The 17,511-nt window shown below is 39.6% G+C and overlaps 1 protein-coding gene across 1 annotated transcript; it reads left to right on the top strand.

Moving 5' to 3' along the window:
• Window positions 1–228: 228 nt before the first annotated feature.
• Window positions 229–17,266, top strand: IL22RA2 (interleukin 22 receptor subunit alpha 2). The gene is made up of 5 exons (XM_040239317.1): window positions 229–289; window positions 4,381–4,516; window positions 7,437–7,615; window positions 15,102–15,268; window positions 16,505–17,266. The coding sequence occupies exons 1-5, from the start codon at window positions 229–231 to the stop codon at window positions 16,652–16,654; spliced, it is 693 nt and encodes a 230-aa protein (XP_040095251.1). The 3' UTR covers window positions 16,655–17,266.
• The last annotated feature ends 245 nt before the right edge of the window (window positions 17,267–17,511 follow it).

Raw genomic sequence — 17,511 nt, 5'->3', positions numbered from 1 at the left:
CCAACCCAACATTAAAGTGACTTAACTGACAATATTTTTGAAATGATTCTTAATACTTATTCCTCTCAAATGATAATACACGAACAGGATGAAATTGTATTTACTTCAAGAAGCATGGTTAAAACCAAAAGGGGATCTTTGAGCCAGAGGATTCTGGTTCCCTCTCTTGTCCAGCACTGTCGTCTCATTGAGGTGAACGCTGGCCACCCGACCAGTCACATCGCAACCATGATGCAGAAATGTTGCTTTCTAGGCTTGCTCCTCAGTGTCCTCCTGCCTGGTGTGGTAGGTAAGTGCTTCCTTTCTTCCTAATTTCTCAGTGTTGTCATCAGAGTCTGCTCCAGGGGACTGTTAGACATGGCAATCCCGCCTTTTCTGGGCTTTGTAAAGATTTCAGCTCTCTCCTGTCACAAATTGGTCAGAACAGACATGGGGTCCGTTTCTCAGTGAGCTAAGTCGCTCCAGTTGTGTCTGACTCTTTGTGACCCCGTGGACTGTAGCCCCCCAAGCTCCTCTGTCCATGGGGATTCCCCAGGCAAGAATATTGGAGTGGGTTGCCATGCCCTCCTCCAGGGGATCTTCCTGACCCAGGGAGCAAACCCATGTCTCTTGAGTCGCCTGTGTTGGCAGGCAGGTTCTTTGCCTGCCACCTGGGAAGCCCAGTTTCCCTCTTTAGCCTGGGTAAATACATGCAGACTTCATGAGTAGCTACTAAAGAGGAGACACTCTAGTTCAAAAAAACTCCACACAGGACAAATACACACCCTTCTCTGTCTCCTTAGCATTTCTTTCAACTTCAAGGGACAAGCAGAGCTCCTAAACCAGACTGCCTGAATCTGGATTTCAACTCTTATCTCTTTATTATTTAGAAAAACTGGGCTGATTGGCTTAAACCTCCTCTGCCTCGATTACTCCATCTGTAGAATGGGGATTGTAGGTCACTGTGAGGATTAAATGAGTTAATAATATATGCCAAGTGTTTAGCACCGTGCCTAGCGTAGAATAGATCATAAACAACATGTGAGAATTTGCTATTGGCATTCATGGAGAATTCTTCAAGAGCAGAGAGCATCTTGTCACCCCAGCTTACCTCTGAGAAAAATCATGGGGGCCCCCAGTTAACAGATGTGTACCTTTCAGTGTAAGTGGCTCAAGTAGCTTTCCCAGCATTCTACAGTTGCCCAGTGAGTGATAATTTAAACACAACTCAAGCCTCCATTTCCCAGAAATGTGTGGATTTGGGTAGACTATGCCTTTGGTCTTTGGTCATACCAAAGATTCAATTAAAAGAATATGACAGGAATTAAGTGCCACCAAAATGACTTTGGTGCTGCATCTTACCAACCCTAGGCAAATCACACAACTTCTTTAGACCTCACTTTTCCCATCTGTAAAACGTACTAATAAAAGTACCTACCTTATTGGGTGGTTGTAAGAATGAAAAAAGAGATGAAGCTCTGAGCAGTGCCTGATAGATGGTTAATGTTCAAAATGTGTTTTATGAATGCCAGCCAGGAAGAGGAGGAAGAGGGCAAAAGGGGGGACTATCTTTAACTTTCCATTGCCTCCTGTCCCCCCCAGGCTTTGCTCTTGGTTTGCTATAGCCGCTGAGAGGCAGGCTCTGGAGCCAGACAGCATTGGTATAAAATCAGCTTCACTGTCTGCCACTTTGCCAGCTCTTATACCTCCCCAAGGCTTGGATTTTGGTCTGTAAGAGAAAGACCATAATATTATCCTTTTCACAAGTGAGCTGGGCGGATTCAATGAGTTCTTGCAGGTAAAAGACCTGCGGTGTTTTGCACAGAGGGCTTGTTACTTTCTTTGATCGTGCTTACCAACGGTGTTACAAAAATGAGAGAAGAAGCCTGAAGACAGACGAGATAAAGGACACTGGACCATTTGTCTTCAGGATAGCAGATCAACTGTAGGCAGGATCTTCAGGAAACTGTGCCTATCACTTCCTATCAACTCCTGAAAACTTTCAAAGTTTTTATGTGCTAAATATGATTGATCCGACAGTGACTTGTGTGAGCGAAACCAATCATGGCATTTGACTCTTTCCAAGTGATACGTTCTTGTACTTTGGATGAAAGGAAGTCCAAAAAAATAAAAAATAAACAAAAACCAAATAACAGCATTGACACTATTTGGTTGGTAAAAATAAATACCTAAGGAAGCAGCCTTACTCATTAGAGATTAACACATGTCTTATTTGTTTACTTATGTTTGGCTGTGCTGGGTCTTCCTTGCTGCTTGCAGGCTTTCTCTAGCTGCGGTGAGCAGGGGCTGCTGTCTAGCTGCAGTACACGGGCTTCTCATTGTGATGGCTTCTTTTGTTGTGGGGCGTGGGCTCTAGGGTATGTGGGCTCAGTAATTGTGCACAGGCTTAGTTGCCTCACAGCATGAGGCATCTTCCCAGGTCAGGGATCAAACCTGTGTCCCCTGCATTGGCTGGGGGATTCTTAACCACTGGACCATCAGGGAAGCCCCGAGAATAACAAATTTCGAAAGTTCAGAGCAGAGATCATAGGCATCAAAATATTCGCTTCCCTTTGAATGATATTTGAGCAAAGACTTGAAGGGGGTGAAGAAATGAGGCTTGAGGAAATCCAGAGAAGAGTATTCGAGGAAAAGGAAAGGGCCAATACAGAGACCTCAGATGGGGCCACGCCCAGCATGGTAGAGCAGGAGAAAGGACACTCTGGAGAAGGCAGGGGGCAAGTGATAGAAGATGAGGAAGAGACAGGTGAGGGAGACATGCTTCCTGACTCCTGCTTCTGCCTGTCTCCTATCCTTCAGCAGAAACGTTGGGCCTGTCAGGAAGGCAAAGCTTTAATTCTGCCTCTTTTACATTTTCATCTGGTACTCTCTTCTGTTTTTTTTTTTGCTTACACAATGTTACATGACAAATTTATTCAGTAAAAAAGTCAACTAGGACTCTAGCAAAAAGATTTACAAAAGAAAAACAGTTTATTAATGCATACATAGCACGTCACTAGTGAGGAACTTGAAGATGAACTCAAAATGGCATCTTAAAATCCCAGCTTCTGCAGCATCTTCAACAAGAAATGATATACCTGTGGAAATATGACAAGACAAAGGAGAGCAGTTCTAGGCTTCCAAAGGTGGCAATCTGTGGGAAAGGAAATACATGGGAGGAAACTAATGGAGAAGTTTCATTTGCAGATTCTTCTAGTGTTTTCTTTCGGCTGGTAAGAGTCTGTCTCCAGTAAAAGTAAAAGAAGAATTTATATGCCGGCTTCCCTGGTGGCTCAGAGGGTAAAGAATCCTCCTGTAATGCAGGAGACCTGGGTTCAGTCCCTGGGTTGGGAAGATCCCCTGGAGGAGGGCACAGCAACCCACTCCAGTATCCTCGCCTGGAGAATTCCATGGACAAAGGAGCCTGGCAGGCTGCAGTCAGGGGTCACAAAGAATTGGACATGAGCGACAGCATAGCATAGCATTTAGGGAAAAAAGGAGGGGATCAAGAAAGCTTTTACTGCATTTGCTGCTTCTCAATTGCCTTCAGCTCAAAATAATTTTTATGTCAGAGAGAAATTTCTGGGGGTGATATATTCTGGTCTCCTTCAGACTCCAGAGAAAAAATTGTCAAAGATCTTTTATCTCCAGCGGACTAAAGGCTGGTGAGACTGAGCTCTCACATCCCATTAGTTGAGCAAGAAAGCACAAACTGTGCCAGTGTGAAATTATGCCCATTCCTGTCATAACCCCTGATGAGACTCCTCTCAGGGAAGTTCCTGGCACGGGCAGTCTCCCTCCATAGCTTAGACCAGTCACCTGAGCAGTTATGCTCAGGCACCTGGAGCCAGGATGCGGCAGGTAAGAGGATCTACTCAGGAGTAGATGCAACCTACGTGGAGTAAAGCCAGGTCAACTAGACAGGCAGAAGACAATGAGGCAGGACCTGGAGATGGAGGGAAAACCAGAGAAAGGAGGAAAGAGTGCTAGGGTGAGGTCCTGGAGGCCGAGCTGATCCCAAGCGAAAACTTGAGGGGTGGTAATACAAGGCCTCCTAGAAGATGGGCATCTCAGTCATTATATTTCATCACCACCAGGGACAGATCAAAAGACAGTATCTTCTGACTACCGTTACTTCCTCTCCAGTTTAGGAGTGATGTGGGAGATTAGCACATATGTTTTTACAGTCTGGATCACAACTGTTTTGAGACTTTAGCATGCATCAAAATCCATCACATCAAAGATCCAAAATGTTGATTTCTGGGCTCCAGTTCTACCACCTGCTCTTATAGGAGCTATTCCAAAGAATCCCAATGGAGATATTACTACACTGCCAGTTATGGCTAACGACAATGGTGCTTGTATCAATGTTCAGTTTTGTCTCTCTTCTTGTTATTTTAGAAACTCAGCCAGCCAACGAGTCTCTGAAACCTCAACGAGTCCATTTTCAATCCCGAAATTTTCACAACATTTTGCACTGGCAGCCTGGGCGGGCTTGCCTTGGGAACAACAGTATCTATTTTGTGCAGTATAAAGTGTAAGTAGTCTGAGTTTCCTCCAGCTAGTAGATGGCTGCTGAGATTCCATGCCCTAGAATGCGATGGTGTGTCAGGATCTGAGCTTTTGTCAGTTTCAAAAGGGTTGAGAAGAAGCAGAGATGGGGGCAGGAGAGTGTCTCCCCTGAAGGTGACACAAAACGCATGATGATGTGAAGTCTGTAGAGGGAGGTACTTCATCCCTAGGAGACATCTCTGAGGCCTCACAGGCTCAGCCTTCAGCTTCACAATAGACTCTTACCATACACTTGTCCACTGAGTGCTAGAAGCAACTTGTTTAGCATATAAGTACTCAATCTCAATTAAACTGATGCTATTGATAGTTGAAAAAGAAGTTGTGAGATACCAGGAAGTGAGGGTATAAAGTATATTTTCAATTAAAAGTCTTTTTAAATTAGAGTGAGTTTGCTATTTAGAAAAATCCTTTTATTTTTAATTTTTAATTATTTTTTTAGTTAATTAATTTTTTAATGTTACTTTACAATACTGTATTGGTTTTGCCATACATCAACATGAATCCTCCACGGGTGTACATGTGTTCCCAATCCTGAAACCCCCTCCCACCTCCCTCCCCATACCATCTCTCTGGGTCATCCCAGTGCACCAGCCCCAAGAATCCTGTATCCTGTATCGAACCTAGACTGGCGATTCATTTCTTATATGATAGTATACATGTTTCAATGCCATTCTCCCAAATCATCCCACCCTCTCCCTCTCCCACAGAGTCCAAAAGTCTGTTCTGTACATCTGTGTCTCTTTTGCTGTCTCACATACAGGGTTATCGTTACCATCTTTCTAAATTCCATATATATGTGTTAGTATACTGTATTGGTGTTTTTCTTTCTGGCTTACTTCACTCTGTATAATCGGCTCCAGTTTCATCCACCTCATTAGAACGGATTCAGATGTATTCTTTTTAATGGCTGAGTAATACTCCATTGTGTATATATACCACAGCTTTCTGAAAAGTCTTTTAAAAATGGAATGCCTCCTGTAAACATGAACGCAAATTGGAACACACCGTGGCATGTTCCTCTTGCATGATCTTCAGGCTAATTCTGATGGATCAATGCAAAAACTCAGATATAATCTACTCCTTTCCTGGATTGAGGCCTGGGAACAGAAGTTTCTGATTTGCAGATGGCAGATTTTCCCCTTAGCACATCTTTTTCTGGACATGGTGGGGTGGTGGAGTACAAGGTGGGAATTGAGGCTCTTCCTTTTCTTTCATAGATTGAGATGCTAGTTGAACACGAGGCAGGCAATATTACTGTTTAGCTTTTATGGTTTTCTATTAGAAATTCAGAAGATCAGATGCAGCTATGGACCAAAATGGCAGCTTTTATGCCATAAATTCATTCCTATCTCTCTACATGGGATAGATTCAAGGTCAGATTTTTCTATTAATCAATCTCCCTAACTTCAGAAGGTCTATCTCCAAAAGTTTCTCAGTCTTGGTGGCTTTTTTCAACATGTTTTGTGGAGCAATTATAAACTTTATGAATCTTTATCATAAAAATTTCTCCACTTCTAAAATAGACTTGTGCATCTATTTTGAAAATGCTCCTTGCATATAGGAAGTGGGGATCAATGATCTTTTTATGCTTCCCCTTTAGGCAGTATAAACATGTCCAAAATGAGCCTATTTGTGGTTCAATATAAACAGTGGATTAGAAGTTGTTTTACCATGAAATTAATGAAGATTAGACTTTAGGGCCCCATAGAAGAATTTCATAGTTCTAATTCTTTTTCTTAAATAAAGCTCCCAGACTTGTATAAAATTCAGAATATCTGGATCCCTTCTTACCTATGTGGTATTTTCAATAGCATGATGCAGATTTATATTTTTGAAATTTTTTGCTTTGGGTCTCTCCAGTTCTCATGGATATACTGTTAGATATCTCATAGATACACTCATGGATATATATCCCCTTTGGAATAGGACAAAAGATGAGGTATTACACCAAAAAATAAGCCAGTCATAACAGCTAAATTTAGCTAGCAAAGACAATGTCTCATCAATAAATAAGAGTTAGAAAACATTAAATTGTGTTCGATATATGTTATTGGTTCTGCTCATATGGTATCTTTTGATATAATGAAACTATTGTCAACATATAGTTTGCAGAGTACAAATACCATCAATGTTCCTCCTTATATGACTATAGAATTATATTTCAAGTCCTTCAGCAAATATTTTGGGGGCTTTTCTCCCCAGCATCTAACCCCTCCTCTGTTCCCACCATCACCTTATTGCGTTTTCTCTGATCTGTGACTAATAATCTTCCCTTTTGCTGTTACACCATCCCAAAGTGTTAGGCTGAATTATTGCATCTGACTCTTTGACACATTATCTTCTATTCTTGGGTTCTCCTCCCTCTCTCTCAGCCTCTAATTGCAAAACTCAGCTAACCGTCACTACCACCCCTGATCAGTTGTCAAAAAAAGAGATTGACCTTAGGTGTTGGGTAACCATCACCTGAGATGAAAAGAGGTAGCAACTTCTCAGAACCAGCCGCATTACTCAACAGCAGGCTGATGAGAAGTGAGGAAACCCACAAAGCACTGAAACCCCAGGAGGCTGAAGGACGTAGTCAAAAATGGAAGTTGGTTCAGACACCAGAAGAAAAGCTTGCCTCAGTACTAAAAATCCAAAAACCCTTATGCTAGGGACAGAAGGTTATCAGGCTTGAGTTTATCTTTCAACAAGACAGCACTTTTATTAATGAAAAGAAAAAAACTTTTAAAGAGACTTAGGAGCAACTGTCAGCTTTCACAGGGGTGCTGATGATATTGGAGGACAAATGCCAACCAGTCTGAAAACTGAATAGACTGAAAAAAAAACTGAAGACTTCTCCAGTGGAATAAAGAAACTCAGATTTTGTCTTCTTCTGTCTCTAGGTATGGAGAGAGACAGTGGAAAAATAAAGAGAACTGCTGGGGGATTCAAGAGTTCTTCTGTGACCTTACCAATGAAACGTCAGATATATGGGAACCTTATTATGGGAGAGTGAAGACAACTCTGGCTGGCATCCACTCAGGCTGGACCATGACACAGCGGTTCACTCCATGGTGGGAAAGTGAGTTCCATGGCATTTCTTTGCATTTGCTTTCCCTGACCTTCAGTAGCCCTCATGGAGCTTGGCTAGCTAGCTACCAGGCTACTGGGCTTTGCTGAGGTGCACACCATCATCTCATTTAATCTCATTCTCAGAACAACCCTAGCAGATGGGTTTTACTGTTCTCTTTTACCGTCCAGAAGATCAAGGGACAGACTCTTTGGAAGTAGCCCAGGTCTCACAGCTTATATAAGCCAAGTTGGGATTCAAAATGGGCTGCCTCTGATTACAAAGCTGACACTCCATCCTACTGCCAGGATGTTGCCATCTAGGAAAAAAAGTATTTTTATATAGCAGAAAGGATTCATATTGCCCTTCCTAAGCATGAGGGTTACGTTCTTGAAAATATACATTAAACAGTTTTTCTATTGAGAAAATTAAGGCTTTTAGATACCTCTCCAAAACAGGAGATCCAAAATACTCTCTTGTATCCAATTCTCAGTAATGTTTGTTCTCCTTCTAATTTAGTCATAATCTCAGAATAATGTATTATAACTTATGATGAAAATTATTTTAAAAAAACTAATGGACTTCATATAAAATACTAGACAAAATGTATGAGAAAAATGTGTCTAAAGTGTATGTACAAAGATATGCATAACAAAACAAGAACAAAAATATAGATATTATAGTCCTCACAATGCAACTAGTAATGAAGCTGTACTTAATATTTATAACTTCTCCTCTCATGATTAATTCAACATCTGCTTTCTTTTCAGCCAGCACCTCAGCCTTTCATTTCTCAGGAGTTTGTGTCCTTTTGATCTTTCTTCTATTAGTTTAACATAGCCTACATTAATTTTTATCTCTGAAAATAGGAGTTCTAAGAAGCACTTCTGAGGATACCTAGCATATTTGACCCCAATGTATTTATAACAGCTCTATTTCACTTTGATAATTGGAACCAGTCACCCTAGACAACATAAAGACCTCTTTTCCTCCTTGTTGGTTAAATGGCGTGAAAATCTCCCAACCATCAGAAGGCAGCCTTAACTTCCAGTTCTTGGAAACTGTTGTTGTTATAACCCAGAAGAAGGAAAGCATCAAGTGTATGGGAAACAAACCATTTGATGAATCATTCACTGTGTTTAAAAGTGAGAATTGCCCCTCCATTTTTACTTCCTGTATCCTAGACCAGTGAATTCTGTCCATGGAAGAAATAGCACCATTTATTGGTCATATTTCATATGAATAGAATCACATAATATGTGATCTTTTGTGGCTGGCTTTTTTCATTTAGCATTTAATATTTTCAAGATTCATTAATGTTGTAATGTATATCAGTACTTCATTTCTTCTTGCTGCTGAAAAACATTGCAGTACCTGAATACACTGCATTTTGTTTATACTTTCCTCAGTTGATGCATGTTTGTTTGAGTTATTTCCACCTTTACGCTACTATGAATAGAGTACCTGTGAACACTCATATACAAGTTTTTGGGTTGACATGTTTTAATTCTCCTGGGTATATACCTGGAAGTGAAATCACTTGGTCACTTTATAACTCTGTTTAATCATTTGAGGAAATGCTGCATTGTTTTCCAAAGTAGATGCACCGTTTTCTATTCCAATCAGCAAAGTATGAGGGTTCCTATTTCTCCACATCCTCAGCACCACTATCTGACTCTTTGATTACAGCAGTCTTAGTGGATATGAAGTGGTCTCTCATGTGATTTTAATTTGCACTTCCCTGACGATTAGTGATATTGAGCATCTTTTCATGTGTTTATTGGCCTTTGGCATATCTCCCTTGGAGAACTGTCTATTCAGACCCTTTGCTCATTTTGAAATGGAATGCTTTGTTTTTAATCACTGAGTTTGAAGTTTTTTATGTATTATGGACAACAATATCTTATCAGATATGTGATTTTCAAGTATGTTCTCCCATTATGTGTTTTCTCTTTGAGCTTTCTTGATGGCGTCATTTGAAGCCCCAAGTGTTTAACTTTGATGAAGTCTAGTCCACTTATTTTTTCTCTTGTTGCTCATGCTTTTGGCATTATATCTCAGAATCTTTTGCCAAATCCAAGGCTATGAAGACTTCTCCTAAGTTTTCTTCTAAGAGTTTTATAGTTTAGCTCTTACATTTAAATCTTTGATCCATTTTGTGTTCACACAGTAGTATTCTGAGTCCCCAAGGATTACCAAGTTATGACCAATCTAGACAGCATATTAAAAAGCAGAGACATTACTTTGCCAACAAAGGTCCGTCTAGTCAAGGCTATGGTTTTTCCAGTGGTCATGTATGGATGTGAGAGTTGGACTATAAAGAAAGCTGAGCGCCAAAGAATTGATGCTTTTGAACTGTGGTGTTGGAGAAGACTCTTGAGAGTCCCTTGGACTGCAAGGAGATCCAACCAGTCAATCCTAAAGAAAGGGAGGATAAATCTTAAAAGGAGACTGAAAAGAAACAGCCAAAGACATAGGAGGAAATCAGGGGACTGCATTATTTGTGAGTATCTCAAGGAGAGAGAAGTCAATGAACAAAACAGTGCTATGAGGTCAAGTAATCTTAAATTGGCCATTGTACCACAATCGCAGTCCAGTGAAAAGGCTGATAATGGTCTCTGAGTCACAGATTCCTCCATCATAGATCACAGATCAGGAGCCCTTAGGAAGTCTGTAAGTCAGGTTCACTGGTGTTCCTAGGCCAGCGTTTCACATTATGTGCTTCATCTGTATGTAGGATCAAATAACACATTAAACAACCAGAATCTAAAATAATGAGTCGATACATTCAAAGGACGAGGTCTGTATGCACATGATTCAGGAAAATTCTTCAACAGTCATAACTTAGGCCAGAAAGAACAAATATTACTAGGAGAAAATCAGTTATGCATATCGTGCTATGCTATGCTTAGTCACTCAGTCATGTCCGACTCTTTGTGCCCACATGTACTGTAGCCCACCAGGCTCCTCTGCCATGGGGATTCTCTAGGCAAGAATACTGGAGTGGGTTGCCATGCCCTCCTCTAGGGGATCTTCCCAAACTAGGGATCAAGCCCAGATCTCCCACACTGCAGGCAGATTCTTTACAGTCTGAGCCACGAGGGAAGCCCATGAATACTAGAGTGGGTAGTCTATCCCTTGTCCAGGGGATCTTCCCAACCTAGGAATTGAACCAGGGTCTCCTGCATTACAGGCGGATTCTTTACCACCTGAGCTACCAGGAAGCCCTATACATATTATACTGGCCTACAAAACTGACTCATGCTTCTCATCTTTCAAGTGATAGGCAGGAGGTCTATGGTCACCAGAATTTGGAGCATGAAAACCATAAACAGAATTAAATATCAACCACTTTGCATGATTAAAACGTAAACAAACAAGAATTCCTTCTTCAGGCAGTTGGGCAAAGTTTCCAACATAGTTGAAAAGTGAATTAACATTTTTTTGGTTACAAATTTAAATGAATCCCCCTCTTCTAAGAGGGTTAGAAATTCTGAATATGATATACCACATTCTCTTAACTCTATAGAGGAACAGGAAAGAAAAGGAAGGAAATCCCCAGGTGCTAAAACAGAGCAGCTAGAAACCAGAGAAGAAACAAAGTGAAGTCCCACTGCCCTGCGGACATTTGCCCAATTTAGTAACTAGTAGTTAACTAGACCCTGGGAGGGGAAACAGCCACTCCCTGAACAGAAGACAATGTCATAGCCAGCACAGCGTGGGGAGTGTTCTCCCAGAAAATCTTGCCCCCACATAGGGCTACACTCTCAGTAAAAGTGCAGACTAGGGAAAAGCCCTTTAGAGAAACAAAGAAAGGTATACGTTTCAGTCTTGATTGTTAGGAATCAAATGTTTCTTAAATTCAGAAAGTTTTGAGATTCAAATACATACAACCTTCATGTTCCAGAAAACACCACTTTGAGGCTGTACCAGGCTGACGATGCCATAGGATACCTTGCAGAAGCAAATGCTCAGACCCAAGTTCAGAAGCAGCACTACACAGATGAGGTCATGTGATCCATGTCCATGGTGCCATTCAGTAGAGTAACCACTGTCCTTTTTAATGAAGGAGACTGGATCAATTGGAAGCATAAGAAATCTTGGTCCCCTACATCCCTCATTTTCAAAATCAAGTATGGCGAAATGAAAACAGTAAAACTTAGCAACTACAGACTGTGGGCCAAACTTGACCTACTTCTGTTTCTATAAAATCACATTTTATTGGAGCAAAGTCACCCCCATTCATTTAAACTTTTTTTGTGACTGCTTTCACTCACCAATGGTAAAGTCAAGCAGTTACAACGAGACATATATGGCTCATGTATGCGTGTGCGTGCCCAGCCACTTCCGTCATGTCTGACTCTTTGGGACCTTATAGACTGTAGCCCGCCAGACTCCTCTGTCTACAGGTTTCTGGAGGCAAGAATACTGGAGTGGGTTGCCAAGCCCTCCTCCAGGGTATCTTCCCAATCCAGAGGTTGACCCCACATCTCTTATGTCTCCTGCATTGGCAGGCAGGTTCTTTACGTACTGAGGCAGCTGGAAAGCCCCATATATGGCCCACAAAGCCTAAATATCTATTATCTGGCCCTTTACAGAGAACTTTTGCTGACTTCTATTAAATGACATGGGAATCCCTGATGGCTCAGGGAAATCCCATGGACAGAGGAGCCTGGTGGGCTACAGTCCATGGGCTTGCAAGAGCTGGACACAACTTCAGCAACTAAACCACCAATGCAAAATAACATGGAAGAATATTTTTATGATTTGGAGATAGGTAGACCCCAAAGGTACTAATGAAGAAGGAAATGACTGATAAATTGGACTACACTAAAATTACAAACTTCTGATTATTAAAATATAACATTAAAATGATGAAAATGCAAGCCACAGAGAGAAAATATTCACAATGCATGTTTTTGATAAAGGACTATGTCCAGAATGTACAAAGAACTCTTACACATCAATAATAAGGGGCAAAAGACTTGAACAGTCTTTTCACAAAAGGGAACATTCAAATGGCCAAAAAACATGAAATTCCACTAGTCAGCAGGAAATGCAACTTTAAAACACAATTAACTGGTACTACACACTTACTAGAATGTCCAAAATTAAACTTTTTAAAATATAATAATGTCAAGTAAAACACAGAATCTTTCATATACTGCTGATGGGAATAAAAATGGTGTCTTTACTGTGGGAAAAATGTAAGTATTTATAAAAGTTAAACATATATAAACTCTATCACCCAGAAATTTCACCCTTATAGTCCCAACAAAATGCTTGTTTCCCAAACTACATACAAAAGAATGTTCATTAAACTTTACTCAGAATATCCAAAAACTAAAAACAAACTAAGAGTCTGTGAATAACACAATGGATGAACTGTGTTATTCATACAGTTAAATACCACACAGCAATCAAAAAAACAAATTTTTGATACATGCATCATGGATGGATATGTATGTGTTAGACATAGCCAAGTACCACAGGCTACGTGGCTCAAACAACAAAAGTTTATTTTCCTACAGTTCTGGAGGCTAGACATCCAAGATCATGGTATCCACAGGTTTGGTTTCTTCTGAAGCCATGCTCCTTGACCACCTCACTCACTGTGTCCTTGCATGGTCATCCCTCTGTTTTCAGTCTTATAAGGATTCCAGTCACTGGATTAGGGATCACCCATATGACTTCGTTTTATCTTAACTGTGTTTTTTTAAGATCCTGTCTCCAAATACAGTCATATCCTGAGGTGCTAAGGATAGGACTTCAACCTCTGAGTCTGAGGTGGGGCATAATTCAGCCTATAATTATATATGTACAAATAAAAGTGAAAGAGTGAAACAAGCCAGACAGACAAAAAAAGTGTATATTACACGATTCCAAAAACAAATGTACATGGAAATAAAAACTAGGACAATTGTGGTTTTTCTCTGGGGTTAAGTAATTGGAGAAAACATGGAGTTTTCTGGGGTGCTGGTAATGTCCTTGTTCTTGTCTGGGTGGTAGCTGTACAAGAGTGTTTTAGCCATATTGTCATGATTTATTTGTCTGCATCTATCTTATAGGTTGATTTTTTTTTAAGTGTATTTAAAGTTTAAAACTTCAAATCAACAAAAATGAGTACCAACTTTCAACATGTGTTCACAATAAAAACACAAGGAAGCAGATCAACACGAGCAAGTTTGTAAGAAACAAGCACTTGGCTGGACCAGCGCTTTAAGGATTTGTATTATTGAAAGCAGATAATAAAATAAATAAGTTTAAAGAAATAATAGAGGAGAATAAAAACATAATCAAAGGACAAAATTACTAAGACCAAATAGACTGAAAAGTATTCAAATTGAAATAGAAATAAAAATATATAATCAATTAAATTAAAAATTTGATTTTAAGAGGAGTTAAAGATCAGTTTTGGAGAAGGAAATATCAACCCACTCTGGTATTCTTGCCTAGAGAATCCCATGGAGAGAGGAGCCTGGTGGGCTACAGTCTATGGGGTCACAAAGAGTCGGACATGACTGAAGTAACTTAGCACGCACACACGCAAAGATCAGTTTAGAAATGCTGTTCTTGTTCAGTTGCTAACTGGTCTCTAACTCTTAAATCAATGGAGTAGAAGACAGCTCTGAAGAAACCATTCAAAATACTGAGAAAGAAAGATGGAAAAATAAAAAAGAAATTAAGACATGGAAAAATCAAATAAGAAATAGTGACAGATATTGAACTGAAATTTTAGATTAAAAGCATATGTATCCTAATCTCTATATCAATTTATCTATAAATTTATTGATCATGGCTTATTTTCAAGAATTATAAAAGATAGAAATCTACAAACTAAAAACACATGATGAATGCCAAATAAGAAAACAACAACAAAATCAATTAATTAAATAATTCATTTAGAATTACTAAATGAATTTAACTTGCTAAATTAAATTAAACTGATCTTAAACCCTGCCCCCAAATAGTTAATCTGGGGGAAATTAAAGTGACAGTTTATTTGGTTTTCTTTCCTAGTTAATGATCATCTGATTATTGACACCAAAATTCAAGAAACAAAAATTCTCTCTCAATCCTTCTCCAGCTACTCCATAGTATATAACATAGTTCCATTGAAATAATCTTATACAAACAAGTCTTCAAATGATTTTAATGCTGCTTTGAAATTTTACCTCTTTAAGGACCTACAAAATATTTGCCTTACGCTAAGAATATTCACCCAAATAACTTTTTATAGTTCATTTTCTGAAACAATCACTGCAGGCTATGGAAGTGATTGATTAATATTCTCTTAAAGCTGATTCAGAATACATCAGTCTGTGCAAATAAAAAATCATCTTCAAAGAAACTTCTCAGATCTTTATATTTTGAGTGTCACCAGTATCCCTCCATGATAACTTTTGCCTGATCCCTGAATTTAATAATGATTTGTTATTATGTGTTTATGTGAAATATTACATTTTGAGTGAATTGTCAAAATGTCCTATTCTTTCAGCAAAAATAGATCCTCCAGTCGTGAATATAACCCACCTTAATGGATCTTTGTTGGTAAATCTCCATGCTCCCAACTTACCATACAGAGACCAAAAAGGGAAAAATGTGTCAATGGAATACTATGAGCTAGTATATCGAGTCTTCGTAATGAACAATTCACTAGAAAAGGTAAGTTCAGATAGATAAATTTAGTATTTTTTCTTGGTGTCTTTCTTTTGTTTAAGCAACATTCTAGCCATGAAACAGGTCCTGTCTTGCTACTCTACCCCCTCTCATTTTTCCTTATCTTTTTTTAGTTCCTTCTCCTTTTCACCCTCATTGCTAAGCAGTTGATGGTTACCATCACCGTCAGAATTGTGTGCACGCTTGTACCTTTTTAATCTCTCAGTTGGTCTCCATTTGATCTTCCCTGTATAGCTAAAGATTGATATTAACAATATTCAATTCCATTTGATGGTCACAAATATTCATTTCTATGGAATCTTTACACACCTTTTAAAGTGGCTTTTGGATCAGAGCATTACATATTTGTGCCAATTTTGCTATGATATTATAATCTCCCATTGTGCCTTTATTTTGGTCTGGTGGTTAACTGAATGTTCCTCTTTTTGATACCCATCTAAGACAGGGTTCCTTTGGCTATAGAAACAACAGAAATCCATTCAAACTGGTTCAAATAGGAAAGTGGAGGGGAGAGGAGGATTTTTACTAGGAGGTAAAGATCAATCTTCGGAGAAGGCAATGGCACGCCACTCCAGTACTCTTGCCTGGAAAATCCCATGGATGGAGGAGTCTGGTGGGCTGCAGTCCATGGGGCTGCTAAGAGCTACCCCACGACTGAGCAACTTCACTTTCACTTTTCACTTTTATGCACTGGAGAGGGAAATGGCAACCCACTCCAGTGTTCTTGCCTGGAGAGTCCCAGGGACGGAGGAGCCTGTGGGTTGCCGTCTATGGGGTCGCACAGAGTCAGACACGACTGAAGCGACTTAGCAGCAGCAGCAAAGATCAATCTTAAGACAGCTGGAAGCAAGAAAAAGTGCTGCCAGGTTTTATAATGACTGAGAAGGAGAACTGGAGAAGTAAGTCACACGTCTACAGTTGGCTCCAAGTCTACTCCATTCTCCTCACTGCACAGTTCAAATTCTTAAAAAAGAGACTCTGACCACTGGGGCAATCAATGGACATCACTCAGGAAGGAGTCGTGTAGTTCCTCCCCAGCCATGTGACCTGTCCCTTTCTCAGTCTGGGAACTAGGGCTCGGGAGATGGAGGAGGTGTCTGGGAGGTAGCTCTAAGCCCACTACTACTGTGGTTATCAACAACTTAGTTTTATCAAAAATAGAGCAAGCCAGTGACTTACTGAAAACTGTTTATCATCTCATTTTTTCCCCCTTGTGTGCAGGAGCAAAAGGTGTATGAAGGAGCTCACAGAGTTGTTGAAATTAAAGTTACCTCACCTCACACTGGTTACTGTGTAGTGGCTGAGATATACCAGCCCATGTTAGACAGAAAAAGTCAGAGAAGCCGAGAGAGATGCGTGGAAAGTCCTTGAAGTACTCTGCAGAGTGCAATTCAAAGCTCTCTGAGAATGAGATGACTTGTTTTGAAGAATCTTATTGAAAGCCATTCTTATATATATATTTTTTTAATTGAAGTATAGGTGATTTACAATGTTACAATGTTAGTTTTTATATTTTCTTAACACTGTGTTCACCATTATACTTCAGGGACTTTATTTAATAGTTCTTTCTTCTTTTATATTTTATTTGTAAATTAAATTTAAGCAGCACCTCTCCCCACCCCACCCCCCAAATCATCAGAATTTAAAAAGTTACAAAATAAGGACTCTCTGAAATACAGAACTTTGCTTCTGTCTCTAACATCTCTAATATAATCTCCATTCTTCCAAGTCTGCTAAATAAAAACTAAGGAACCAAAGAAAGGTGTAGGCATTTTTAAAAAATATTCTCGAATAAATCTTTAAAAACAGTTTTATACACAAGTGATCCAGATATAATTCTTTTCAGTCTCTACTGACAGTTAACATGACATAGGTAATTCAACTTTCACATAAGTGGAATTTTTATGTGAAGAAGTATTTTCCCATATACTTCAAAGACATTCATTTTCCATTATATAATATTCCTACTTAATGAACCAATATTTTATTTTAAGTTCTACCCTATGTAAATAAGAATGGTATTTTTAAAAAGCTTCTCACAATCTCTGGATTAATATCTAAATAGTTTATCAACAATAACCTCTAAACACCAAAGAACGCCTACTCAGTACAACTTCCGTCATTTAGCACATACTCACATTAGTATTAGTAGGCAATGGCAACCCACTCCAGTACTCTTGCCTGGAAAGTCCCATGGACGGAGTGGCCTGGTAGGCTGCAGTCCATGG

Source organism: Oryx dammah, unplaced genomic scaffold, assembly GCF_014754425.2.
Source record: "Oryx dammah isolate SB20612 unplaced genomic scaffold, SCBI_Odam_1.1 HiC_scaffold_4, whole genome shotgun sequence".
In the NCBI taxonomy this organism is placed as follows: domain Eukaryota; kingdom Metazoa; phylum Chordata; class Mammalia; order Artiodactyla; family Bovidae; genus Oryx; species Oryx dammah.
Note: the sequence above shows the minus strand (reverse complement) of the source record. Positions and strands in the feature narration are given on the sequence as shown.

Bases quoted from the DNA above. Each gene is read 5' to 3' on its own strand.
- IL22RA2 (XM_040239317.1), top strand. From the start codon at position 229: ATGATGCAGAAATGTTGCTTTCTAGGCTTGCTCCTCAGTGTCCTCCTG. The intron at 290-4,380 runs GTAAGTGCTTCC...TTGTTATTTTAG, and splicing joins CCTCCTGCCTGGTGTGGTAG to AAACTCAGCCAGCCAACGAG. The intron at 7,616-15,101 runs GTGAGTTCCATG...CTATTCTTTCAG, and splicing joins GTTCACTCCATGGTGGGAAA to CAAAAATAGATCCTCCAGTC.